The 22,867-nt window shown below is 39.2% G+C and overlaps 1 protein-coding gene across 4 annotated transcripts in view; it reads left to right on the forward strand.

The window, feature by feature from the left end:
- Positions 1 to 5,422, forward strand: part of SPART (spartin) — a 36,030-nt gene extending 30,608 nt beyond the window's left edge. For 3 of the 4 annotated variants that reach the window (XM_040267072.1, XM_040267073.1, XM_040267074.1), the window contains exon 9: positions 3,886 to 5,416. In XM_040267072.1, the coding sequence (XP_040123006.1) occupies positions 3,886 to 4,159 (274 nt within the window). In that variant the 3' untranslated portion in view covers positions 4,160 to 5,416. Of the gene's footprint in view, positions 1 to 3,885 lie in introns of all 4 variants that reach the window. The other variant, XM_040267071.1, reaches the window with a different exon arrangement.
- The last annotated feature ends 17,445 nt before the right edge of the window (positions 5,423 to 22,867 follow it).

A 22,867-nucleotide genomic window follows, 5' to 3' on the forward strand; every position in this document is an offset into this window, starting at 1 on the left:
TCCTCTATTTGGGGAAACCTATGGACAGGATCCCTTGGACTGCAAGGAGATCCAGCCAGTCCATTCTGAAGGAGATCAGCCCTGGGATTTCTTTGGAAGGAATGATGCTAAAGCTGAAACTCCAATACTTGGGCCACCTCAGGCGAAGAGTTGACTCATTGGAAAAGACTCTGATGCTGGGAGGGATTGGGGGCAGGAGGAGAAGGGCATGACAGAGGATGAGATGGCTGGATGGCATCACTGACTCGATGGACGTGAGTCTGAGTGAACTCCGGGAGTTGGTGATGGACAGGGAGGCCTGGCCTGCTGTGATTCATGGGGTCGCAAAGAGTCGGACACGACTGAGCGACTGAACTGAACTGAACTGACGGACAGGAAAAGATTTTAAAGCCTGGTACTTAGAAAAAGATAAAGAGTAAAACAGAAAGTAGAATAAGGTTTAGTGTCCTTGTATACACGTCAAGTTGTATTTTCTTATGGAAATGGTATTAAATACCATCAGTTGTATTGATTATGATCAGGAATAACTGCTTTGTGTGATGTTTTACAATTTCCCAAGTCCTTTGCTCTACTTGAGGACCCAGGAAACTCTTAGATGGCTAGGGCAGGGGTTACTTATTTTATTCATTCAACACATATTAGGTATTAGGCACTGTTCTAAGTACTTAAGACACATTAATAAATAAATCAAAGAGATCCTTTTATAATGGGGTTTATATTCTAGTGGGGCAAACAAGCAAAGCAAAAACAGTGGCCGTTTTTGTTTTGTTGTTTAGAAGGTTGTTCTGTAGTTTTCAGTCCAGTCACTCAGTCATGTCCGACTCTGTGACTGTAGCACGCCAGTTTTCCCTGTCCATCAGCAGCTTCCAGAGCTTGCTCAAAACTCCTGTTCATTGAGTCGGTGATGCCATCCAGCCATTTCATTCTCTGTCATCCCCTTCTCCTACCTTAAATCTTTTGCAGCATCAGGGTCTTTTCCAGTGAGTCAGTTCTGTAGAAGAAACAGGCATTAAGTTAGAGAAGAAAGAGCTGTTAAGGGAGGATTGATTGGCTGTGGGATGAGGCAATTAAAATAGATTAAATGCTAAGAGGATTATAGCTGACTTGAAGAAGGTGAGGTAGTTAGCCATGTGGATACCTGGGATGAGAGTAGTCTACCTGGATACTAGCCAGTACAAAGGTCATAGGGCCACTACATGTGTGCTTGGTGGGTTCAAAGAACAGCAGGAGGTCAGTGAGTCTGCAGTGAGGTGGAGTGGAGTGAGAGAGAAAGTTGTAGAACCTCTGTTTAGAGACAAACTCAGATTCCAGTAGTTTGAAAGGCTTAACTAGAATCTAGTAAGTTAGAACTCAAAACCATTTATAGTGACCTATAGTTGTAAGACCAGGAGCTGACTGTGGCTCAGATCATGAACTCCTTATTGCCAAATTCAGACTTAAATTGAAGAAAGTAGAGAAAACCACTAGACCATTCAGGTATGACCAAAATCAAATCCCTTATGATTATACAGTTGAAGTGAGAAATAGATTTTAAGGGACTAGATCTGATAGAGTGCCTGATGAACTATGGGCAGAGGTTCATGACATTGTATAGGAGACGGGGATCAAGACCATCCCCATGGAAAAGAAATGCAAAAAAGCAAAATGGCTGTCTGAGGAGGCCTTACAAATAGTTGTGAAAAGAAGGGAAGCCAAGAGCAAGGGAGAAAAGGAAAGATAAAAGCATATGAATGCAGAGTTCCAAAGAATAGCAAGGAGAGATAAGAAAGCCTTCCACAGCGATCAATGGAAGGAAATAGAGGAAAATAATAGAATGGGAAAGACTAGAGATCTCTTCAAGAAAATTAGAGACACCAAGGGAACATTTCATGCTAAGATGGGCTTGATAAAGGACAGAAATGGTATGGACCTAACAGAAGCAGAAGATACTAAGAAGTGGCAAGAATACACAGAAGAACTCTACAAAAAAGATCTTCACGACCCAGATAATCACGATGGTGTGATCACTCACCTAGAACCAGACATCCTGGAATGTGAAGTCAAATGGGCCTTAGAAAGCATCGCTACGAACAAAGCTAGTGGAGGTGATGGAATTCCAGTTGAGCTATTTCAAATCCTGAAAGATGATGCTGTGAAAGTGCTGCACTCAATATACCAGCAAAATTGGAAAACTCAGCAGTGGCCACAGGACTGGAAAAGGTCAGTTTTCATTCCAATCCCAAAGAAAGGCAATGCCAAAGAATGTTCAAACTACCACACAATTGCACTCATCTCACTTGCTAGTAAAGTAATGCTTAAAATTCTCCAAGCCAGGCTTCAGCAATACGTGAACTGTGAACTTCCTGATGTTCAAGCTGGTTTTAGAAAAGGCAGAGGAACCAGAGATCAAATTGCCAACATCCGCTGGATCATGGAAAAAGCAAGAGAGTTCCAGAAAAACATCTATTTCTGCTTTATTGACTATGCCAAAGCCTTTGACTGTGTGGATCACAATAAACTGTGGAAAATTCTGAAAGAGATGGGAATACCAGACCACCTGACCTGCCTCTTGAGAAACCTGTATGCAGGTCAGGAAGCAACAGTTAGAACTGGACATGGAACAACAGACTGGCTCCAAATAGGAAAAGGAGTCCGTCAAGGCTGTATATTGTCACCCTGCTTATTTAACTTCTATGCAGAGTACATCATGAGAAACGCTGGGCTGGAAGAAGCACAAGCTGGAATCAAGATTGCTGGGAGAAATATCAATAACCTCAGGTATGCAGATGACACCACCCTTATGGCAGAAAGTGAAGAGGAACTAAAAAGCCTCTTGATGAAAGTGAAAGAGGAGAGTGAAAAAGTTGGCTTAAAGCTCAGCATTCAGAAAACTAAGATCATGGCATCCGGTTCCATCACTTCATGGCAGATAGATGGGGAAACAGTGGAAACAGTGTCAGACTTTATTTTTGGGGGCTCCAAAATCATTGCAGATGGTGACTACAGCCATGAAATTAAAAGATGCTTAGTCCTTGGAAAGTTATGACCAACCTAGATAACATATTCAAAAGCAGAGGTATTACTTTGCCAACAAAGTTCCGTCTAGTCAAGGCTGTGGTTTTTCCAGTGGTCACGTATGGATGTGAGAGTTGGACTGTGAAGAAGGCTGAGCACCGAAGAATTGATGCTTCTGAACTGTGGTGTTGGAGAAGACTCTTGAGAGTCCCTTGGACTGCAAGGAGATCCAACCAGTCCATCCTAAAGGAGATCAGTCCTGGGTGTTCACTGGAAGGACTGATGCTAAAGCTGAAACTCCGTTACTGTGGCCACCTCATGCGAAGAGTTGACTCATTGGAAAAGACCCTGATGCTGGGAAGGATTGAGGGCAGGAGGAGAAGGGGACGACAGAGGATGAGATGGCTGGATGGCATCACTGACTGGATGGACATGAGTTTGAGTGAACTCTGGGAGTTGGTGATGGACAGGTAGGCCTGGTGTGCTGCGATTCATGAGGTTGCAAAGAGTCACACAACTGAGCAACTGAACTGAACTGATAGTTGTTTCAGTTAAAATTTATATTTCCAGAAAGAGACAAAAAAGGAAGTAATGTCTGATTAACAACCTTTATTAAAATTTACATTGTGTTCTTCAGCATAAACAGTCTTCATTGCATTAATCTCAGCCTCAGTTTATTTTCATATTATTTTTACTGAAGGAGAAAATAGTGTTGGCACAGTGTGATTTTATTTTTTACTGTGTTTTACGTTATTAATCAAATTGAAACATAATCTTTGATTTTGCTTCCAAGGATAACATACTAATCACATGACCTATTTAACAGTAATTCAGAAGACTTTGATTTATATTTGTAATTTTGTTGTGCTTTCTCTCATCTTTCTTTTAAAGATATGGACATACTGCAGGAGAAGCTACGCACAACGCAGTAGATTCTGCCATCAATGTTGGTGTAACTGCCTATAATATTGACAACATTGGCATCAAAGCAATGGTGAAGAAAACTGCAAAACAAACAGGACACACACTGCTTGAGGACTATAAAATCATTGATAATTCTAAGGGGGAAAATCCAGGAGGAGGAGCAAGTGCAAACCTGAAAGGGGAGAAAGATGAGCAGAAAGAAGGACCAGAGAAGAACGGGGCAAAGAAGAAAGATAAGTGATGGAGGTGCTATGCATTGCCTATACCAAAGCCTTACAGACGGATGCAATTTTGTTAAACATGCTAATGTGGTAATCCTCACAGGCTAACCAGGATTTTAAAAATGTATTCATTCCTACAAAGTGACTATTTCATAAGCTTTATGTCATGTATTCTATTTCTGTGGAAAAGAATCGGTATTCTTGCATCTGATCTTTAGAAATATAGTTAACATTCTCTGTGAATTTATTTTTTTCTAAATGTGGCTAAAATATTTTTGCAGTTAAAATAAGACTAATAATAGATGTGCTATAAACCTCATTAAACCTATTGTTAAACTATTTTTGTATTTGCTGTCTTTCAGAAAGTGAAGTAGGAAATTATTATATATATTCACATATACATAAAATTGGCAGTTAGTAACCTCATTTCTGTGTGTACTGGGAAGGAATGACTTAAAATGTTTCCTCTTTTTGCACTAATTGTGGATTTTTTTTTTTTAGGGTGCTTGTCAGAATTGTTAGTATGTAAGCTAAACAAAAACTGTGATCCTAAATGAAAAGAATTCTTGCATAACATTTAAAAGACTTTTTCAAAACAAGGAATAGACTAATGAAAATTAAGATGAGCTTCTATAAAATAATTTGATAGCTTATCTCTGTTAGAAAATGGGACAGTCTTTTTGATTTTAAATGATTACAAACAGATTTTTAAGTCTTCTAGAATTAAGTCTTCTAGATTTATCCTGTTACTGATCTATTAGGAGCCTAGGAAATTTGGGACTGTGGTTGGTATTATAACAATTCAAAGTGATTATTATCAGCTCACTTGGACAAAAATGTAATCACTTCTACTGTAAGTTTTTCCAAAAGGCTAAAATTTAGTGAAAACTAAAATATAAACAGTTGAGTTAATGTATGAAAAATAATTTTTATTTTGGGATTCAGTCATTAAAATTGTATATACTGAAAAACCAATGAATTAAATTATTAGAAAGATTTTATTCATAATTCAGGTAAAGAATGTGAAGACTTCAGGCATTTTTCCATCGTCGATGGCATAATGGTATCCACTTTGGTAGAAGACAGGATATTCACAGACCTGTAAGCTACAAACATGTAATTAAAATAGCTAATCGCATTTTATTTTTGTTTCTTGATTTTAAAAGATGGTTTTCATACTATAGTCCTTCCTGATATTTCTGAATCTCCAATTGCTATTTACTTCATTAGACTTTGACACTAAAGAGTGCACTTTGTGAATAAACTGTCTTTGATTTACTTGGCCTCAAATGTATTCATGGGCTTGTATTTCAGGAACACAGAATTGGAGCCTTTTCCTAGGGCCAAGGATAATGTTCTAGTTGAAATGGAAATAAAGTTGAATTAGTAAGTAGCTTTCAGTCAGTCTCTGCCTTATTTAAGAAATGGAATGACAATTAATGGAGCCTGAAGTTTAAAAAATTACCTTAAAGCAGAGGTCAGCAAAGCTGGATTGTCAACAGAAACCTGGTTGTCCCTTTCACTTCATTCTACACTGTTCACTTGTTTGTGGGTTGCTGTTTCAGAACAACAGCCGTTTTTAAATTAAGGCTTTTGAACCAAAACCACACTGATGACAGGATTCAGTCTGTAACTGTGTAAGTGGGGTGGAAATTAAAGTGCTGAGAGTTGCAAAGTGAAGGGTGAAGAAAGACTTGACAGTGGAAAGATTACTTTTTTAGTCAGAGTCAGTAGACAGGTGTGACTCGTAAGTCTGGGTGAAGCAAGGGGAAAAGTAGATGGTGTCACACCCAAGATGGCATATCAGAGGAGTGGGTTTTTACATGAAGATGGAAGCGTGTAGTGATGCTGGAAGCACCATTAGAGGCAGAGAGGATTCCTGACTCTCCTGACCCAAAGGAGCAGGAGTTCTATAGACAAACTAGAGAATAAACCCATCAGTACAAAAGCTATGATTTATGTGTGAATCAGATTTGGGAAAATATGTGACTCTCTCTCTAGCAGCCAGCTCACTCTCATCCCCACCTCCCCAGTCTATGAGAGAACTAAGAACAGTGGCTGAGGACCAAGAAGAGGAGCCACCAAGACAGAACAGACACTGGTGAGTGTCTGAGAGGTGACCCGAACCTTGCTCCCCACCTGCCGCACACAGGCTGGGCACAGAAGTTAGGAGTGCACAATCTGCCATACCATGTGAATATTGACATGCTGTGAGGAGAGTTCTTTTGCACTTTCCAGTTAAACTGTAGATTCTTTGAAGGCAGTGAACCTACTTGGTATCTTACACATCACTTTGTATAAAATAAGCCCTCAATTGCACTTAATTGAATTGATGCCTCAAAATGCTGCCAATTAGATTTGGCCCACAACTCAGGGCGGTTCTTTTGGACGCTAAACACCCTATCCCTCTGACATGCCACCACATCACATTCTGTTTAATCAATTCAATTCGAAACCTCCAGCACTGGCCCTCTTAACACCTGTGAACCGCACTGGGCGACCCAGCCCGGCGGGCGCCGCCCTGTGGCGTCACAAGGAGGAGCCTGGCCGCAACCGTGGGGCCGTTCCCTCCACAACGGCTGTGAGAGTCCGCCCTCACCCGGCTTCTGAGTGTCCCCTTAGGTCTAGTGTTGTCAGCTCTGTGAGGGCCAGGCGTGGGTGGCCTCTGAACTGACGCTATGTTGGAAGGAAGAGGCGACAACTTCGACGGTGTGAGCACCGACCGTCTTAAATTGGAGATACTGGAAGAAATGCACCCGAGGTGAGTTGGGGACCGGCGCGCGCTCCCGCCGGGTGTGGGGGTCACGGCCACGCCGCCAACGCGAAGGCCGGCGTCTGTGGGGGTCCAGGGCTCAAGGTCGAAGCCCCTGAGGCCGATGTGACAGCTGCAGGGTCACTGATACCCGGGCAGAGCTGGTGCCATCTGAAAACAGTATAGATTCATTGACCTCGTACATTTGGTGTCAAAGAGGCAGGTTTCGAACTGCCTTCAGGATCAAGTCAAATGGCGTGTGCTGTGTGCATATGCTCTAATACTAAAATGTGTGTGTGCTTTTGATGGTCCAGTAGGTTCAGGGTTTCTGTTTCAGTTGCCAGACATTTTGTTCAGTTGTTATACTGCTGTTTCATCCCTTGAGAAGCTCTTAAGAATTGGTGACATTTTGTAAAAATGAAGCCCCTCCTATATATATACTTCTTAAAATACTCCATATAAGTATTCTTACTAAAACTTTGGAACATTTTAAGCAGTTTTTGATTTGATTTGTTTTTTGAGGTTTCCCTGTCCCCACCAGTAGGCCACAGGAGGGTAGACTCGCCTGTGTGGAGGCAGTGGTCTTTATAGCTTCCTTTGCTTTCCTCTCTTAACAGCTCCAAACACACTCTTTTAGTTGCTCAGTCATTTCTTGGTCTGATGATAAGCTGTAAGCCCTCTGAGGACAGGTTCTATAGTCCCTGAAACAGTAGAGTATAGGTACCAGTACTTTAGAGGAATCCTGCACAAATTCAAATCCCAGCACTCTTCACTCAGCAACTACATGATCTTGGGCAAGTTAATGAACCTCTAAGCTGCAGTTTTCTCAAGTCTTAAGACTGTAGTAGAAATGTTTATCTCACACATCATGTGGTTGTTACCAGAGCTAAATGTTTGTAAAGCACTTAGCATTGGCTTGTGATAAACATTCAGTGGAAGTTGGCTGCTGCATATTGCTGTTCTTACTGGGTATATCTTCCGCACTTATCACAATGCCTCTAACATAATAGGCATTCAAAAATATGTATTGAATAAATGATTCTATTATATTTTGAGAACTACTATGCTTATTGATGTCCTAAATAGATTATCTCTGTAGTGTTATGTATGTACATTTATTTTTTTTAGTGCTTGTTTTTTTCTGTTTATATCAGGTTGTCAGTTGTTACCTGTTGTCCTAGCTATTCCTTTCTATAGTAATTTGCAGCTCATCTGTTGGGCTTTGAGAAACCAGATAACCAAAAACTGTCAGACTTTTTGGGGTCAACTTTAAGAATAAAGAGTGTTAAGTGGTTACATGGAAAGCTTTGACCTTTAGTGCGTTTGAGTGTCCTTCTGGACCCAGATTATCAGAAGCCTGCATTTTTTTTCTTGATTCCTTATTCTCAACCAGACCATCAATGAGTGATATTTCATAGTATGGTGTTTCTGAAGTAGTGAGTTACCATGTGTTATTCTTTTCATGTTATTTTTAATTGAATCATAATCAACTCAATGTGTTCAATAATAGGGATATAGTGCAACTCTCAGTGCTTAAAATAAGACACAAGATTGCAGAACTGGAAACCAAACTCAATACTGATGATGAAGTATATAAGTAAATATTTTTATGTATGACTCCTATATAGTTACTGTTCATTGTTCTAAGATATCTATAGTACATTACATATTTGGAATAATAGTGCCCAAATTACAGTGTTGCTTTTTGGCAGCATTAATAATAATTTAATATAGAGGCTTTAAAAATTGATTTTTGGAATGTCAAACCTGTTACTTTATAATTATTTATCAACTTATGAGTTGAAAATGTTCATTCTTCAATTAGAAGAACCTTTGTTTTGTGAAATCAATTCATTATTTCCTTGACAAATAAAAAATATATTTTTATTATATATAAATAAATATATGTATTATCAAGGAAATATTTAATAAAATATTTATTAATAAATATTGATAAAGTTATTAGACAATATCTGGTATGATTTATTGCAACATACTAATATTTAATTATATTAATAATTAACTTAATAAATATTTATTTAAATAAATAGCTATCACAAAGTTTTCTACATAATTTGAGTAATAACTTTTATACCTTAACTGCTAAAGTTGAGGTATAACCTTAAAATCCTTATCTAGGTTTTGACTATTTGTGTTGGAAGAATGGGGGAAGGGCAGGCACGTGTTGCATGCATATGGCACACCTAATACACAGGCATCCATATGTCCTTAAAATTTGTAATATATGTAAGATGTTAATTTGTTATACAAATATTGATTGAGATCCTGCCATATGTCAACACTTTGAATGGAGGACCTTTCTTTTCCCTTTTCTAAAGAGGTTCACTGACTATTGGGAGGAAGAGTCAAATTAAAATACGAACATGACAAGCAATGTAAATTCTGCGTAAGGAACAATGGCACCTCAGGTAAGGGCAGCCGAACACAACCTGCATGAGGGAAGGGGCAGTCTGAACTGAATGCTAGAGAACAGGAGGAGCTCATTAGCGTTATAGGCGTGGGCTTTGGTTCTTAAACCTGCTCGGCTGCTCTCTTCTATTGGGGAAGCTGTAAACAAAATGGATTAGCAGCCATATGACAAATATAATGCTACTTTTCATAATGCCCAGTGCTCTGTTAGAGCTTGATTGGAGAACACTACTTTATCCCAAGGCTGAAGTAGCTTCCTCTGCCTCCCCATCTATATCCTTAATGAAACTGGCTCCATGGGTGCAGACTGTTGAGTACACTTACTGAGTATTTGCACTGTCAAGGCTGGCTGGAATTTCCTCATCCAGCTAATCACACACAAAACAGGTCATGCTCACAGATACACACACAATGCAATAACTTTGGCCACTGGTAAAATGTACGCCCAACAAGTTGTATTACCAATAGCTCTTCTCACGGGGAAGAGCTGATTTTTGGGTATAAAGAGAAAAGGTAAAATGATAGGCGAGAAGGTTCTTTCCTCAGTGGGCCAAGCTAAAGCCTAAGATGGAAGGTGGAAAAACCTTTATGCCTTCTTCAGTATCAACCAAGGTCAGGAACTGTGTCAGCAGGGATGACTATTACCCCCATTTAGGGAAAAATGAAGTTCAGGAATTTTAAGTCGTTTGCTAAGATCCCATAGCCGGGGAGCGGCAGAACCGAGACTTATCCTAAATCACCTATCTACCACTACCATGATGACTGCTGTCTCCCTGGTCAGTGCTCAGCAGTTCTGGCTATCTGCTGTTACACAGCCAATCACCCTGTGATCTGGGGGCCTAAATAATAGCTCTCTCACAAGCCTGTGGATTGACTGTCTTCATCTAGGATGTTCCTAATTGGGGTCTCTTGTGTGATTGTAGTCAGAGGTAGTCTGGCACTCAATCATCTGTAAGTTCAGTGGGGTTAGACATTCTCAGATGATTCACTCACATGGCTGGCATCTCATCCTGGGTGTTGGTTGGGAGCCCAGCTGGGACGGCCCATCAGAAGTGCCTGCTCTTGGCTGTGTAGCTTTTGCTTCTCATAACATGGCACCTGGGTTCCAACAGTCTGTACCCAAAAGCAAGCATTCTAAAAGGAGCAAGGACAGAAACTGCCAGGCTAGTTAAGAGCTACTCCTGAAATTGACAGTGTCATTTCCACTGTATTCTATTGGTCAAACCAATCATAGATTTGAGAGAATGGAGAAAATCTACTTGTCAAGGTCACGTTGCACAAGGTCAGGTGAGACGAGATAGATTCTTGCAGTCATCTTTGGAAAATGCAGTCTGCCATGAGTGAAGTCGCTCAGTCGTGTCCGACTCTTTGCGACCATGTGGACTGTAGCCTACCAGTTTGCCATAGGGAGCATTAAATATGTCTTTTGAGAACTCTAAAGTAACTGATGAAGACGCAACATAGATTGTGACGAGAACGTGGCAGGAGATGAGATTAAGGTTTATGAAGAAGAGGAAGAATAATCTTTAATATGATGCTGATGTATTTTTATTTATCCTGAAGAAGTGAAGTGAAGTGAAAGTTGCATCCAACTCTTTGTGACCCCATGGAATTCTCCAGGCCGGAATACTGGAGTGGATAGCCTATCCTTTCTCCAGCGGATCTTCCCGACCCAGAGATTAAACCCAGGTCTCCCACATTGCAGGTGAATTCTTTACCAACTGAGCTATGAGGAAAGCCCTTTTATCCTGAAGGCAATGGGATGATTAAAGGAGTTTTCAAAATAAATTTATTATTGCTCAACATTATTAAAGAAATACATGCACAAGTGATGACCATGATCCATCTGTTTAGGTAATTCTTTCACACTCCCCCCTCCTCAAATCTTGTCACCTCTCTCTCCGTTCTCACTCTCTGCTAGTGAGCTTACCTTTCTCTTCCAAAACGAGATAAGAAACAGAAGAGAATTTCCAAGTGTTTCTACTGAGAAGGCTACCCACTTAACCTGCATCTTTACACCTCGTCTTCCTTCCCTCCTGTTCCTCTGTGTGTTCTGTGTTCCTCTTACTTAAGGTTAATCCCTCCACTTGTGCAGCAGATCTGGTCTACCCTCACCTCCTCCAGGATATAACTTCAACAATTGATCATCATCTTTCTTTCCTGCACCATCTGTCTTTGCTGCTCCATTGGCTCATCCCCAACAGCACGCAGACATGCTGACTTTATTTTATCTAAAAAACAAATAGCAACCCTCCTTTGGCCTCACATTTCACTTTCTACCATTATCCCCTTTCCCCTTTCACTGCTCCATGTATAGCAAAACTCTTCAATTTTTTTAAAAAAATTTCCACTCTTACCTCTTTATTCCTATTTAATCATGTAATCTACTTGGTTTGTGGCAGGATTAATTTTTAGGTAAAATGGCCAACACAATGAACTTCAAAGGGATTCACATATTTTAGTGGCCTTTTGAAGCCCTTTAGGATTCATAGGAAACTATATGCAAAAAAGTGGTTTATGTTTGAAGTAAATCTGAATTTCACCATCTTAAAACTTGGCCACAAGGCAAGGAACAGGAAAAAAAATATCCAGGAGACTTAAAAAGTGAGAAGAGTCATAGTGGTGTAGGGAGTTTGAGTACATTTTAAAAAATTAAAGTCTCATAACTACCCTTTAAAAAATGTATCACCTCATTTTATAGATGAAAAACAGACTTGGGGATTTTCAATGGCTTTCTTAAGGCGGCAGAGGTGGGGAGGGACAGATCTGGAATTTGGATCCAGGCATTCCGGCATCAGAGCCCAAACTCAGCCTCTACTTCTTTCCACTGAAGTTTCTTAAGTTTGCTTCTCAAGTTTTTTTCATCTGGAGAAGAGAACCTTGATTTACTGAGGCTCTGGGACATTGATAATCTAGGCATAAAAATGGGCTGAATTTGCCCAGCACAAGCACAGTTTTCTCATTCTCTCTTGGACTTGATCATTCCAATCAGAAGTTTCACCTCTAATCTCCTGAAACTGTTCTTAGCAAGGTCATCAGTGACTGTCAATTTGCAAAATCCAGTGTCACCTCAGTCCTCATCTTGACTTGTTAACAGCCTTGCCACAGCTGATCACCTTCATCCTTGAAACCCTTTGCTTGTCTTCTGGGATGCCACATTCCCTTAGTTATCTTCATATCTATTGGCTACTCCTCACTTCTCTTCATCTTCATGAGTTCTAAAAACTTGGAGTGCCTCTGTTCTCTGACTTTTCTCTGATGTATGCTCACACTACTTAGGGGATCTCCTCTGGTCTTATGGTATTAAATGCCATCTGTGTACCACACACAGACGTATCTCCATCCCAGACCTCTTCTTTGAACTCCTTTTTCATCTTCATTTATAGGCTGGTTTCTAGTTTAAAACTCTTTGGTTATTAAGTGAAATATTGGTAAATCAAAAAGTTTTTTACAGCTCGTCTCAGTAAATGCTAAAATGTTTTAAATAAAATTAATCTTCCTTATTAAAAGATATTTCTATTTATCTTGATCAGGCGTAATACTTAATGATGAAATGCTAGAGGCATCTTCATTCCTGGAAAAAAAGCAAAGATGCCACCTGCCACCATTAAAATTTAATGGTGTTTAATTTAATGGTTTTAGAGAAGACTAGAGTTTCTTGGACTGCAAGGAGATTCAACCAGTCCATCCTAAAGGAAATCAGTCCTGGGTGTTCTGGAAGGTGTCCTGGAAGGACTGATATTGAAGCTGAAACTCCAATACTTTGGTCCCCTGATGCAAAGAGCTGACTCCTATGAAAAGACCCTGATGCTGGGAAAGATTGAGGGCAGGAGGAGAAGGGGATAACAGAGGATGAGATGGTTGGATGGCATCACTGACTCAATGGACATGGGTTTGGGTGGACTCTAGGTGTTGGTGATGGACAGGGAGGCCTGACGTGCTGCAGTTCATGGGGTTGCAAAGAGTTGGACATGACTGAGCGACTGAACTGAACTGAAGGTCCCAGTCAAGCAATAAAATATGAAACAGAAATAAGAATTATAGCTATTAGATAGGAAGAGATAAAACTATTATAATTTTAAACTTTTATAATTTGATATCTATAACTTTCCAGAGGATCAGTGGAAAAACTAGTACATTAGTGAAAAATTAGAAAATGGTTGAATACAATAGTGGAAGAAATTTTTATTAAAAACATTTTGTGTAGCAGTAACCAGTTGGAAAATAGTTTTTTAATATTGTACAACAGTTCCAGCCTAAATCATCAAATATCTGATAATATCCTTGATAAGAAATATTCAGGATCCATATGAAGAGAAAAAAGAAGACTGTGACTATAATGAGGTAATAGCCATTCAGCAAGAATTCTCACTTATTTAACATGAGAAATTTAATACTGGAGAGAAACCCTAAAATAAAATGTAATTAGAGAAGTTATTAATAAGGTTTTATAAGAAGGATATAGACTTTTTCTATGTCAGAGAATTGGATGTTATAAATGTGCTCATTCTCATCAAATTAATTTACTCTTATTAAAACACCGAGCTGTTTTTTCTTAACTTCAATAACTGACTCTAAAGTCAATTAGGTGCATAAATAGACATGGATAACTGATAAGAATTTGTGTGGCCGGTGTCGACTGAAAAAAAGGTGTACAACTTGAGAGTTGTGAGTTAAGTTTTATTTGGGACAAAATGAGGACTGCAGCCCAGGAGGCAGCATCTTAGATAGCTCTGAGACTGATCCAAAACAGCAGTGGGGGAAAGTCAACATACAAGGTTTTGGTGAAGGGGAGTTCAGTGCCATGAAGCACTCATTTTACAAAAGGTTTTCGTTAGTCATGAGGATCTGATGTCACCATGAAGGGATTTAGTGCTTCTCTAGATATGAGGAGATGCAAGAATTGAGATCATAAAAGTGAGTGAGTCGCTCAGTCGTGTCCGACTCTTTGCAACCCCATGGACTAGTAGCCTCCAGGCAAGAGTACTGGAGTGGGTTGCCATTTCCTTCTCCAGGGGATCTTCCTGACCCAGGGATCGAACCCCGGTCTCCCGCATTCCAGGTAGACGCTTTAACCTCTGAGCCACCGGGGAAGCCTCAACAGATATCATAAAACCTGTTCCTAAAAACATCCAACTATCTAAAGACCTGTCCCACGAGATTCCCTGGAGCAGAGTGCCTCACTCCACTCTGAACTCCCTCAGGGCTTGTTGAATGAAGGTCAGCAGCTATGGCAGCATGGGGTTCAATCTCTGTAGAGGCAGATGGCAAATGCCTTTGTTCTCTCGTTGGCAGTGCTCTTGGTAAGTGCCAATTTGTAGTTGACACGGGGTTGGGGGACTCCTGTAAAATAAAATAAAGCTATAATGACTAAAACTAGAAACAAATCAGTAGAACAGAATAGATTGTGTACCAGTTTGCTAAAGCTTCCATAGCAAAGTACTGCAGACTGGTTTATTTTCTCACAGTTCTAGATACTGGAAATCCAAGATCATGATACTGGCAGTGTTGGTTTCTTCTGAGATCTCCCTTCTTGGCCTGTATTCTCTGCAGTTTCAGTTAGAAAACACTTAAGTCCCAGTGGATAAATACAAGTAGAACATAGAGACAACTCATAAATATAGAAAAGGACCCAAATTGTTTTTAAGTTAAAGAAATGTGTTGCCTATCAAAAAAGTAGAATTTTGTTTTGTTTTGTTTTAAGTGAAATAGGATTATACTGTACTGATAGCAATGTAGTACTTACCCTTTGGGGAAACAATTTTGCAGCAAATTTCTAATGATAAAAATGATAATAACAAAACCAACTAACTTCTATAGCAATTTCTGTGTGTGCTGCACTGTCTTAAGAATTTCACATGTTTAATTAATCCTCTCAGTACCCAAGAGGGTAGGAACTTTAATTATCCTCATTTTACAGATGAGAAATTGAGGCACGGGAAAGGTAACTCGCTCAGGATCACAGAAAGACACTAGTAAATGGCGGAGACATGACAAACCCACTAGTCCTTCTTTGGAGATGTTTTTCCTTATGGAGTCTCTTGAAAATTTGGTTAGGGGGACAACTTTGCCCAAAGGAGATACTCTTTGCACCATACTTCCCTTTGGGACTTATTGGTATTTTTATTCGTGTAATTCTCACTGTTTGAATATTCTTACTCTTTGGCTTAGAATAGATGTCATTTCCCTCAAGAAGCATTTTCTGACCCTCTTCAATCTTGATCTCATTTCTCATTCCCTTCTGCCACCTTCCAGGTTGCATGTCCTTCTCTGTGTTCCATTACATCCAATTAACCGAAGACTCTCACAAATATTCTGGCTGTATGTCTCTCTACTCTCCATGCTTCCTAACTGTCCTACTGCTGATTGACAGCAGAGACTATGTCTATTTTAGTTTTGTATCCCTCGTGCCTTGTATAGTGCCACATAGTAAGCTCTTTCCTTTCCTTGTTAACATTTTCTTATTTTACAGAGTTTTTTCAAGTTAATATAACTCCATCACTGTAATAAACACAGTGAACAACACAGACATGAAAGTGTATGTAGGGTCAAGTTTCAATTTAACTATGTTCTTTTTAACAATTAAAATATTTGGCATTGTTGTTTAGTTGGGCTTTGTTTGTTTTGTTAACATGCTGTCTCTCTTTGGGAGAAAAAAAAAGTCCATATTGGGAAGGTAGGCCTCCACCTAATATTGTCTTGCTTTATGAACTTCCTCCTTTAACGTCAAAATCAAATTTCCAGTATTTTTCAATTTTTGGTGTGATTTTGCTTTTCACTGTAGTGATTCTAGCCAAGATCCCTCTTGAGATTACAAAGCAGTTTGATTTTTCCCCTCCAAAGTATAGTGCTTGTTTTTTGTTTGAGTTTAGAGTTACCATAAAGGCAATGGTTTCATGGAATTATTACTCAGGGTTGTTTTTCTCCCAAGAGACACAGATGTTTCTGCTAACCTTTTATCCTCATAATCTGTATTTTAATAATGACTTGTTATGGGTTCATCTTAGGCCTTGATAGGTTGGCTGCTGTTGTGCTCAAGGTCATGGATCATCTTTTTTGGAGTCATGTTTGTTGTGATTGTCTAATGACACTACCACATCTCTTATCTGGGCTGTTTTCAGATGGCTCTGGACATTCCTCAGTATCAAGATTATTTCCAAAATTTGCCATTTTGAATTGTTAATCTTATTCCCAGTCGAGAGCATAATTTAAATAGTATTGCATTTTAAAGACAGATGAAAACTTATTTTTCAAGAAATTTTGCAAAAACATTGCAAACCTCAGTGTATTCAATACTTTTGGCTTATCACAGAACAAAATGTGGTAGGGAAAATAAAACTCAGTGTGCTCATTTTTTTCAGAAAAATAAAACAGTTGATAGTAGGAAAGTGACCAGATATTGGGGGTGAGGGCGGCAATACTGTTACGTAGCAAGAAAGCAAAAGGTTGTTAATTTCCTATCTTGCGGACCTCCATCCACTTGTTGAGTATTTGGATTAATGACTTTGGACTTGGGTATGGGAGGACATTCCTGCCCCCTCTCCTTGTAGACTACATTTGCTTAGAGATGAGGGTGAGGGCAGGGTTGTGCAGGGTTGAAGACATTGGCAGTGATGTGAGCTAATGCAGTGATGTGAGCTAATGTCTTTCTGCTTAGACTCCTCCATCAACTATTGTGTAGCAGAAATTGCCTCATATATGTAAAGAACATTTAAAGTTTAGAAACAAGCTATTTTTTTTCTCTCTTTTACAAAGTGTGACTTTCCAGACTCAAAAACAAAAAAAATTAGCTTTGAGCCTTAAAGCTGAAAAGGAGCTTTGTGTATGTATGTGTGTACTTCTATTTTTTCTTTTAAGTATTTAATATTTTCTTGAAAAATTTTAAATCTCATTCATGTCTTATTTTTAAAATCTTTGGTTTATTTTTTTTTTAATTTTTAAAATTTGTATATTTTAAATGAAATAAGGATAAATATTTTTAATGGTAAAAGATACAATTCACAAAGAAGACAGACATCATGAAAAGGAGCTTTTGATTCTAGGCTGTATCCTCCTCCTCTGCCTAGAGCAATAGGACAGATAGATGTTTTGGCCTCAATAGCCAAAGGAATTTAAAGAAAACTGCTTACAGATAATAAAAGATGCTTGAACAGGTGGTTAGATATATAAGTAGTGTTACCATAGCACAGAGGTTAAGAGGACACACTTCCAAGTCAGAACAAACTGGGTTGAAACCCCAGTTCCCCATTTATCAGCTTTGTTACCTTAATAATGTTATTTGACATCTCTGAGCCTGTTTTCCTTATCTGTTAAATGGATAACTAAATGTTTGTAACTAAGGATTGAATCTGTTCATATATATAAGGCACTGTGTGCTTTTAACACAGCAAACACATAATTTGTAGTTGTTAAATGGACTCAGAATTCTTTTGCAAAGAAAAAAAAATATTACATTGGATGAGAGGTTAGTACTTTTTAGGCTGTAACACTGGGTTTGGCCAAAAAGTTTGTTCGAGTTTTTCATAACATCTTATGGAAAAACCCAAACTTTTTCGGCCAACTGAATTATAGCTATTTCAAGTTCTGAGGAAAGAAACGTGTTGCTGATATTTCCTCTAATAGAATTCCTCATAAATATACACAAAGAACTCAAAGAACAGAAGAGGGCGGAGAGTGAGCAGACTAGGAATCACAGTGTAGTGTGAGGTCCAGGCCACAGTATAGTGTGGGAACCTGTGAGTCTGCCGTCTACACAGATCCTGTCTAACAGAGTCCCTCCTTAGATGTTAGTTCACTCTGGTGCATCTGTGTTACTAATAAAGCCCAGTATAGTGACAGAGTCAGGCTGAGCTGATTAATGTTGTTTTCGTGAATAATGAGAGATGGTGAGGTGATCTTGATCCTGCCCCTCTTTTCACTCAGGTGGTGAATGAAAAACTCATTAGGAGACACAACTTGAACTAAACGATCAACTAGAAAAGCAAATTGTTTCTCTCAAAGAGAAAATGGAAAAAAAAATTGTGGAAGTCCTTCAGATATGGAAGCAACTATATATATGTATATTTCAGAAGTTGAGTAAAAACTGATAAAAGATCAATTACTTATATTTGCTTTGTTGTAGACAGACTGTCTTCTATTTGAGTCTATGAACAGATGCCAGTGGTGAGTAAAAGATGGTTAAATAAAAGGAATAATTGAAGGAAATGATGTATATTTCCTGCCCCCAGGCAGCTTCTACACAAAATTTTAAAGGTCCAAATAAAATACTTTGTTCAGTGGAGCTTTTCCTAGGATGTAAGGAATCCTATACATATGGCCTTGATCTCTCCCTTATAAACTTAAACAGATTCTGTTGCAAGTACAAACAAAATGGAAGTGAAAGGATCTCAGTGGTCAGGCTGGCAGGGAAACTTGAGTGTGTCTATTCCTTGCAATCTAAAAGTGCCTGTGTGCTGTGTGCTAAATCACTTCACTCATATCCAACTCTTTGTGACCCTATGAACTGTAGCCTGCCAGACTCTTCTGTCCATGGGATTCTCCAGGCAAGAATACTGGAGTGGGTTCCATTTCCTCTTCCCGGGATTGAACCTCTCCCAGGGATTGAACCACGTCTCTTCATGTCTTCTGCATTGTCACATGGATTCTTTACCACTAGTGTGAACTGGAAATAGCTTTCTTCATACCCATCAGTTCCATCCTAGTTCCTCTAGAACACACACACACACACAGTATGTATAAAATCTAACAAAGAACCCATTCAGTTACCTTACTGGTCTGCTTTACCTACTTCGTTTGTTGGTTGCCTAGTGACATTGTTTTTCCTTTGAGAGCTAATTTTCAGTTCAGTTCAGTAGCTCAGTCATGTCCGACTCTTTGTGACCCCATGGACTGCAGCACACCAGGCTTCCCTGTCCATCACCAACTCCCAGAGTTTACTCAAAGTCATGACAATTGAGTCAGTGATACCATCCAACCATCTCATCTCCTCTGCTGTCCTCTTTTCCTCCTGCCTTCAATCTTTCCCAGCATCAGGGTCTTTTCTAATGAGTCAGTTCTTTGCATCAGGTGGCCAAAGGATTGGAGTTTCAGCTTTGGCATCAGTCTTTCCAATGAATATTCAAGACTGATTTCCTTTAGGATGGACTGATTGGATATCCTAATTTTAATCCCTGATAAGTGAATTTATGTTTTATACTTTACAGAGCACATTCATTTGCATTTCATTCATTCAAATATTTTTGAATATTTGTTTAAAATGTAGAGGAGGCCCATAACATGACTTATGTTGAACTCTTGCTGTTTTTATTGCAGTAATACTCAGAGAAACATGAAAACCTTGTAAATAAATCAAGGGTACTGTGCATGAAGATGAAGATACAATACTCAACTAAACTGGCAGGACTTAACATTACTCTTAATAGTAATAATAATTTGTCCTTAATTAAACATATGTATATAATATGCAAATTAATTTCATACACATTATTTCTGTCTTGCAACAAACCCCATGTTATAAAATTTAATATTATTTTAATATATGTAATTCTAAACTTAAAGAGTTTGAATGATTTACTCAGTTTCACACATCTGGAAATGTGGATTCAAATTCTCTTACTTTTAAACCCATGCCATTTAACTCTGCTGTACCAACAGCCCTGTGATACTGCTGATCAGAAGTAATGGGTGTTTTAGTACCTGTGGTAAGGCACTAAGTGCCTGCTGTATTCCTGGGCATTTATGGAGAGTACTCTGAATAACTGCAAACCTTTAGTGAAAGGTATAGAAAAATCGTCTAATTTTGTTAATGAATTTAGGGATAAAGTAACTTTTTTTGCAAACTTATTATGTACAATCCAGAAATACCATTGTGACTGTGTTTTAGAAAGTCAGGAAAATATAATTTTTTTTTGTTTGTTCTTGTTTTTTATTGTTGGAAAAGTGGCCAAGTTTTTTTCCTCTGCCATGGAGTCATAGCTCCATCTTGTGGTATTTCGAAATTGCTGCAAGGGTTGTTTTAAGTTTATGTTTCTTAACTGTTGGTAGAATTTTACTACTGCCTACAGAATATAAAATATCAAGTACTGCCTACAGAATATAAAACGTTCTGGCTTTCTTCTTCTAGATAACCCACCTCTAGTTCTAGCTCAAGAAAAGAGGGCATCTAGCATTATGGAAGTTAGCAACAAAGTGCTGGTGTAACATGAGAGAAGACTGCAGCACATCTACGAAGGATCATCAGTTTTCTCATTGCTACCTCAGACTGTGACATACTCATGTTCACAAAAAAATACATTTATTTCCCTTGATGAATTATTATTCTTGAAGAAAATGTCATTCTTTAAGAAACAGAGAATTATATTTCTCTTCAAAAGAACAAAAAAAATGTTAGAAGAACCAAGAATGGGGCCACATACTAAGCAGAAAGGAAAGATAATGAAAGTTCAGGCTCTTAAGGAACTGACGCTCTCTATTCTCTGGGTAGGTACCCTGAGTATTCTGGTTTTCTTACACAGTGGAATTCAGGAGGGGTTTGTCTAAAGAGGCGGGATTAGGAATCTAGCCAGGGAGCTGGTGCTGGAAGTAGCCAGTGAAAATGAAAGTTGCTCAGTCGATTCCGACTCTTTGTGAATTCTCTTTGTGATTTCTCCAGGTCAGAATACTGGAGTGAGTAGCCTTTCCCTTCTCCAGGAGATCTTCCCAACGTAGGAATCAAACCCAGGTCTCCCGCATTGCAGGTGGATTCTTTAGCAGCTGAACAAGGGAAGCTGAACAAAGGAAGCCCAAGAACACTGGAGTGGATAGCCTACCCTTCTCCAGTGGATATTCCCCACCCAGGAATTGAACTGGGGGTCTCCTGCATTGCGGGCAGATTCTTTACCAACTGAGCTATGAGAGAAGTTGGAAGTAGCCAACTGCTAAGCAAAAAACTTGGGATCCTAGAATCCTGCATCCAGTCAAGAAATCTCTCTTCCAAGGACAGAAGAGATATTGTCTTATTCTTTATATAAAAAGCAATATTTGTGAGGATCAGACATGTACCATTTGTGTAATGCAAACATTTTGGTTTTATGTTAATATTAGGTTGATAATCAGAGAAAAGGGCTTGCACTAGTTGTTTTTGTTTGTAAATTTACAGACACTTTATCCTTGTTGTAGATTGCTTAGTCTTTTGGAGTAACCTATACATGCATACTTAAGAAACTGATGTTTCTTAGTTTGAATAATGATTTTTAGTAACTTAAAATTGCAAGTTTGCTTATGAGCAACAAAAGGATGAACGCTGCTTTTGTCATGAAGGCTACTAGAGATATATAAAACCAGTACACATAGTGCCTGACAGAGTGAGCTGCATGTTAGTTCCCTTCCTTCCGTCCTTTGATAAAACAGAAGTATAATTTCATTGAAGCAAGTCTGTTGTGAAATTAACCTTGATCCACTTGAAGGAGTAAGGGCGAGGGCAAAGCCCAGAGATGTGCAATCTGACTTACTAAGCTCTGCTGTCATACAAGTTGTGAATCTTCTGGTACCTTCTTAAAGCTCTGGTAGAGTTCTGTGGTTTTGTGTACCCGTCCAGATAGCAGGGACCTCTGTAGGGATTTAATGCTTCAAATAAAAAGTGTAGAACCTTTACTCCTCTTGGGCCAGCTGGGTTATACATTTTCTAGCCCCTTTTGTTTGCATCCACTGGAAACAGAACCTAGAGCCTCCCTAATGTTCCAAGAATTTTCAGGTGTGTCCCACAAAGATCTTCAGCCTTTCCCTGGAAAGCTAGAATCTGTTTTAAGTGTACCAAACAACTAAATGTCAAGGCTAATTAGGCTGTTTCACCTCTGATGAGCACTAGCTAGTTCTCAGGTTCTGACCTGGCCCTCTGGGTTTCTTCGTTAATCTCATTTAGGTAGGCTACGGAGCTGAGGATGCACTATGCTCTTTATCAGAGCTTGATGACCTCCACTATGCAGCCCCACAGATGGTTCCCCAGCAGTATGCTGAGCAATCTTTCGGTGCTTTACGGTCATGACTAACATTTGGCAACGCGTGCTTCTTTCCTAGGTAAGCTTCCTTAGGCCAAGTCAAGCTTAGTACCCACGACACTGCGCCACACACAGGAAAGAATTGGCCCCTCGGCTTCCCAGCGTCCCTTTACTGACCAGCACTGCCACACCCTTAGCTGCTAGCCAGTCTATCAAGTTGTGTTCTTTAAGTTTCAAACTCTTTAAGAATCACATGGATAATGTATTGAAAGTTTACGTTTTGGGGTTTACTCTTAAGAGATCCTCATTTCATAGGTCTAGGGTAAGCCCTGAACACTAATATTTTTAGCAAGCATTTCAATTGGTTCTATTGCAGAGCACAATTTGAAGGAAAAATAAAAAATATTTAGGGAATTTATATCCCTCAGAGAAAGATGTGCGAGACAGCCTGTCTTGTGACAAGAGTTACTGTAAAGTTTTTATCACCAAGTTTCGCCATTTCCCTATGGCCCGCTCTACTGCAAAGTGGAAGTCCTAGTCGTGACACATTTGGAATCATGATATCAATGATC

This window comes from Oryx dammah, unplaced genomic scaffold (genome assembly GCF_014754425.2).
Source record: "Oryx dammah isolate SB20612 unplaced genomic scaffold, SCBI_Odam_1.1 HiC_scaffold_24, whole genome shotgun sequence".
Lineage (NCBI taxonomy): Eukaryota > Metazoa > Chordata > Mammalia > Artiodactyla > Bovidae > Oryx > Oryx dammah.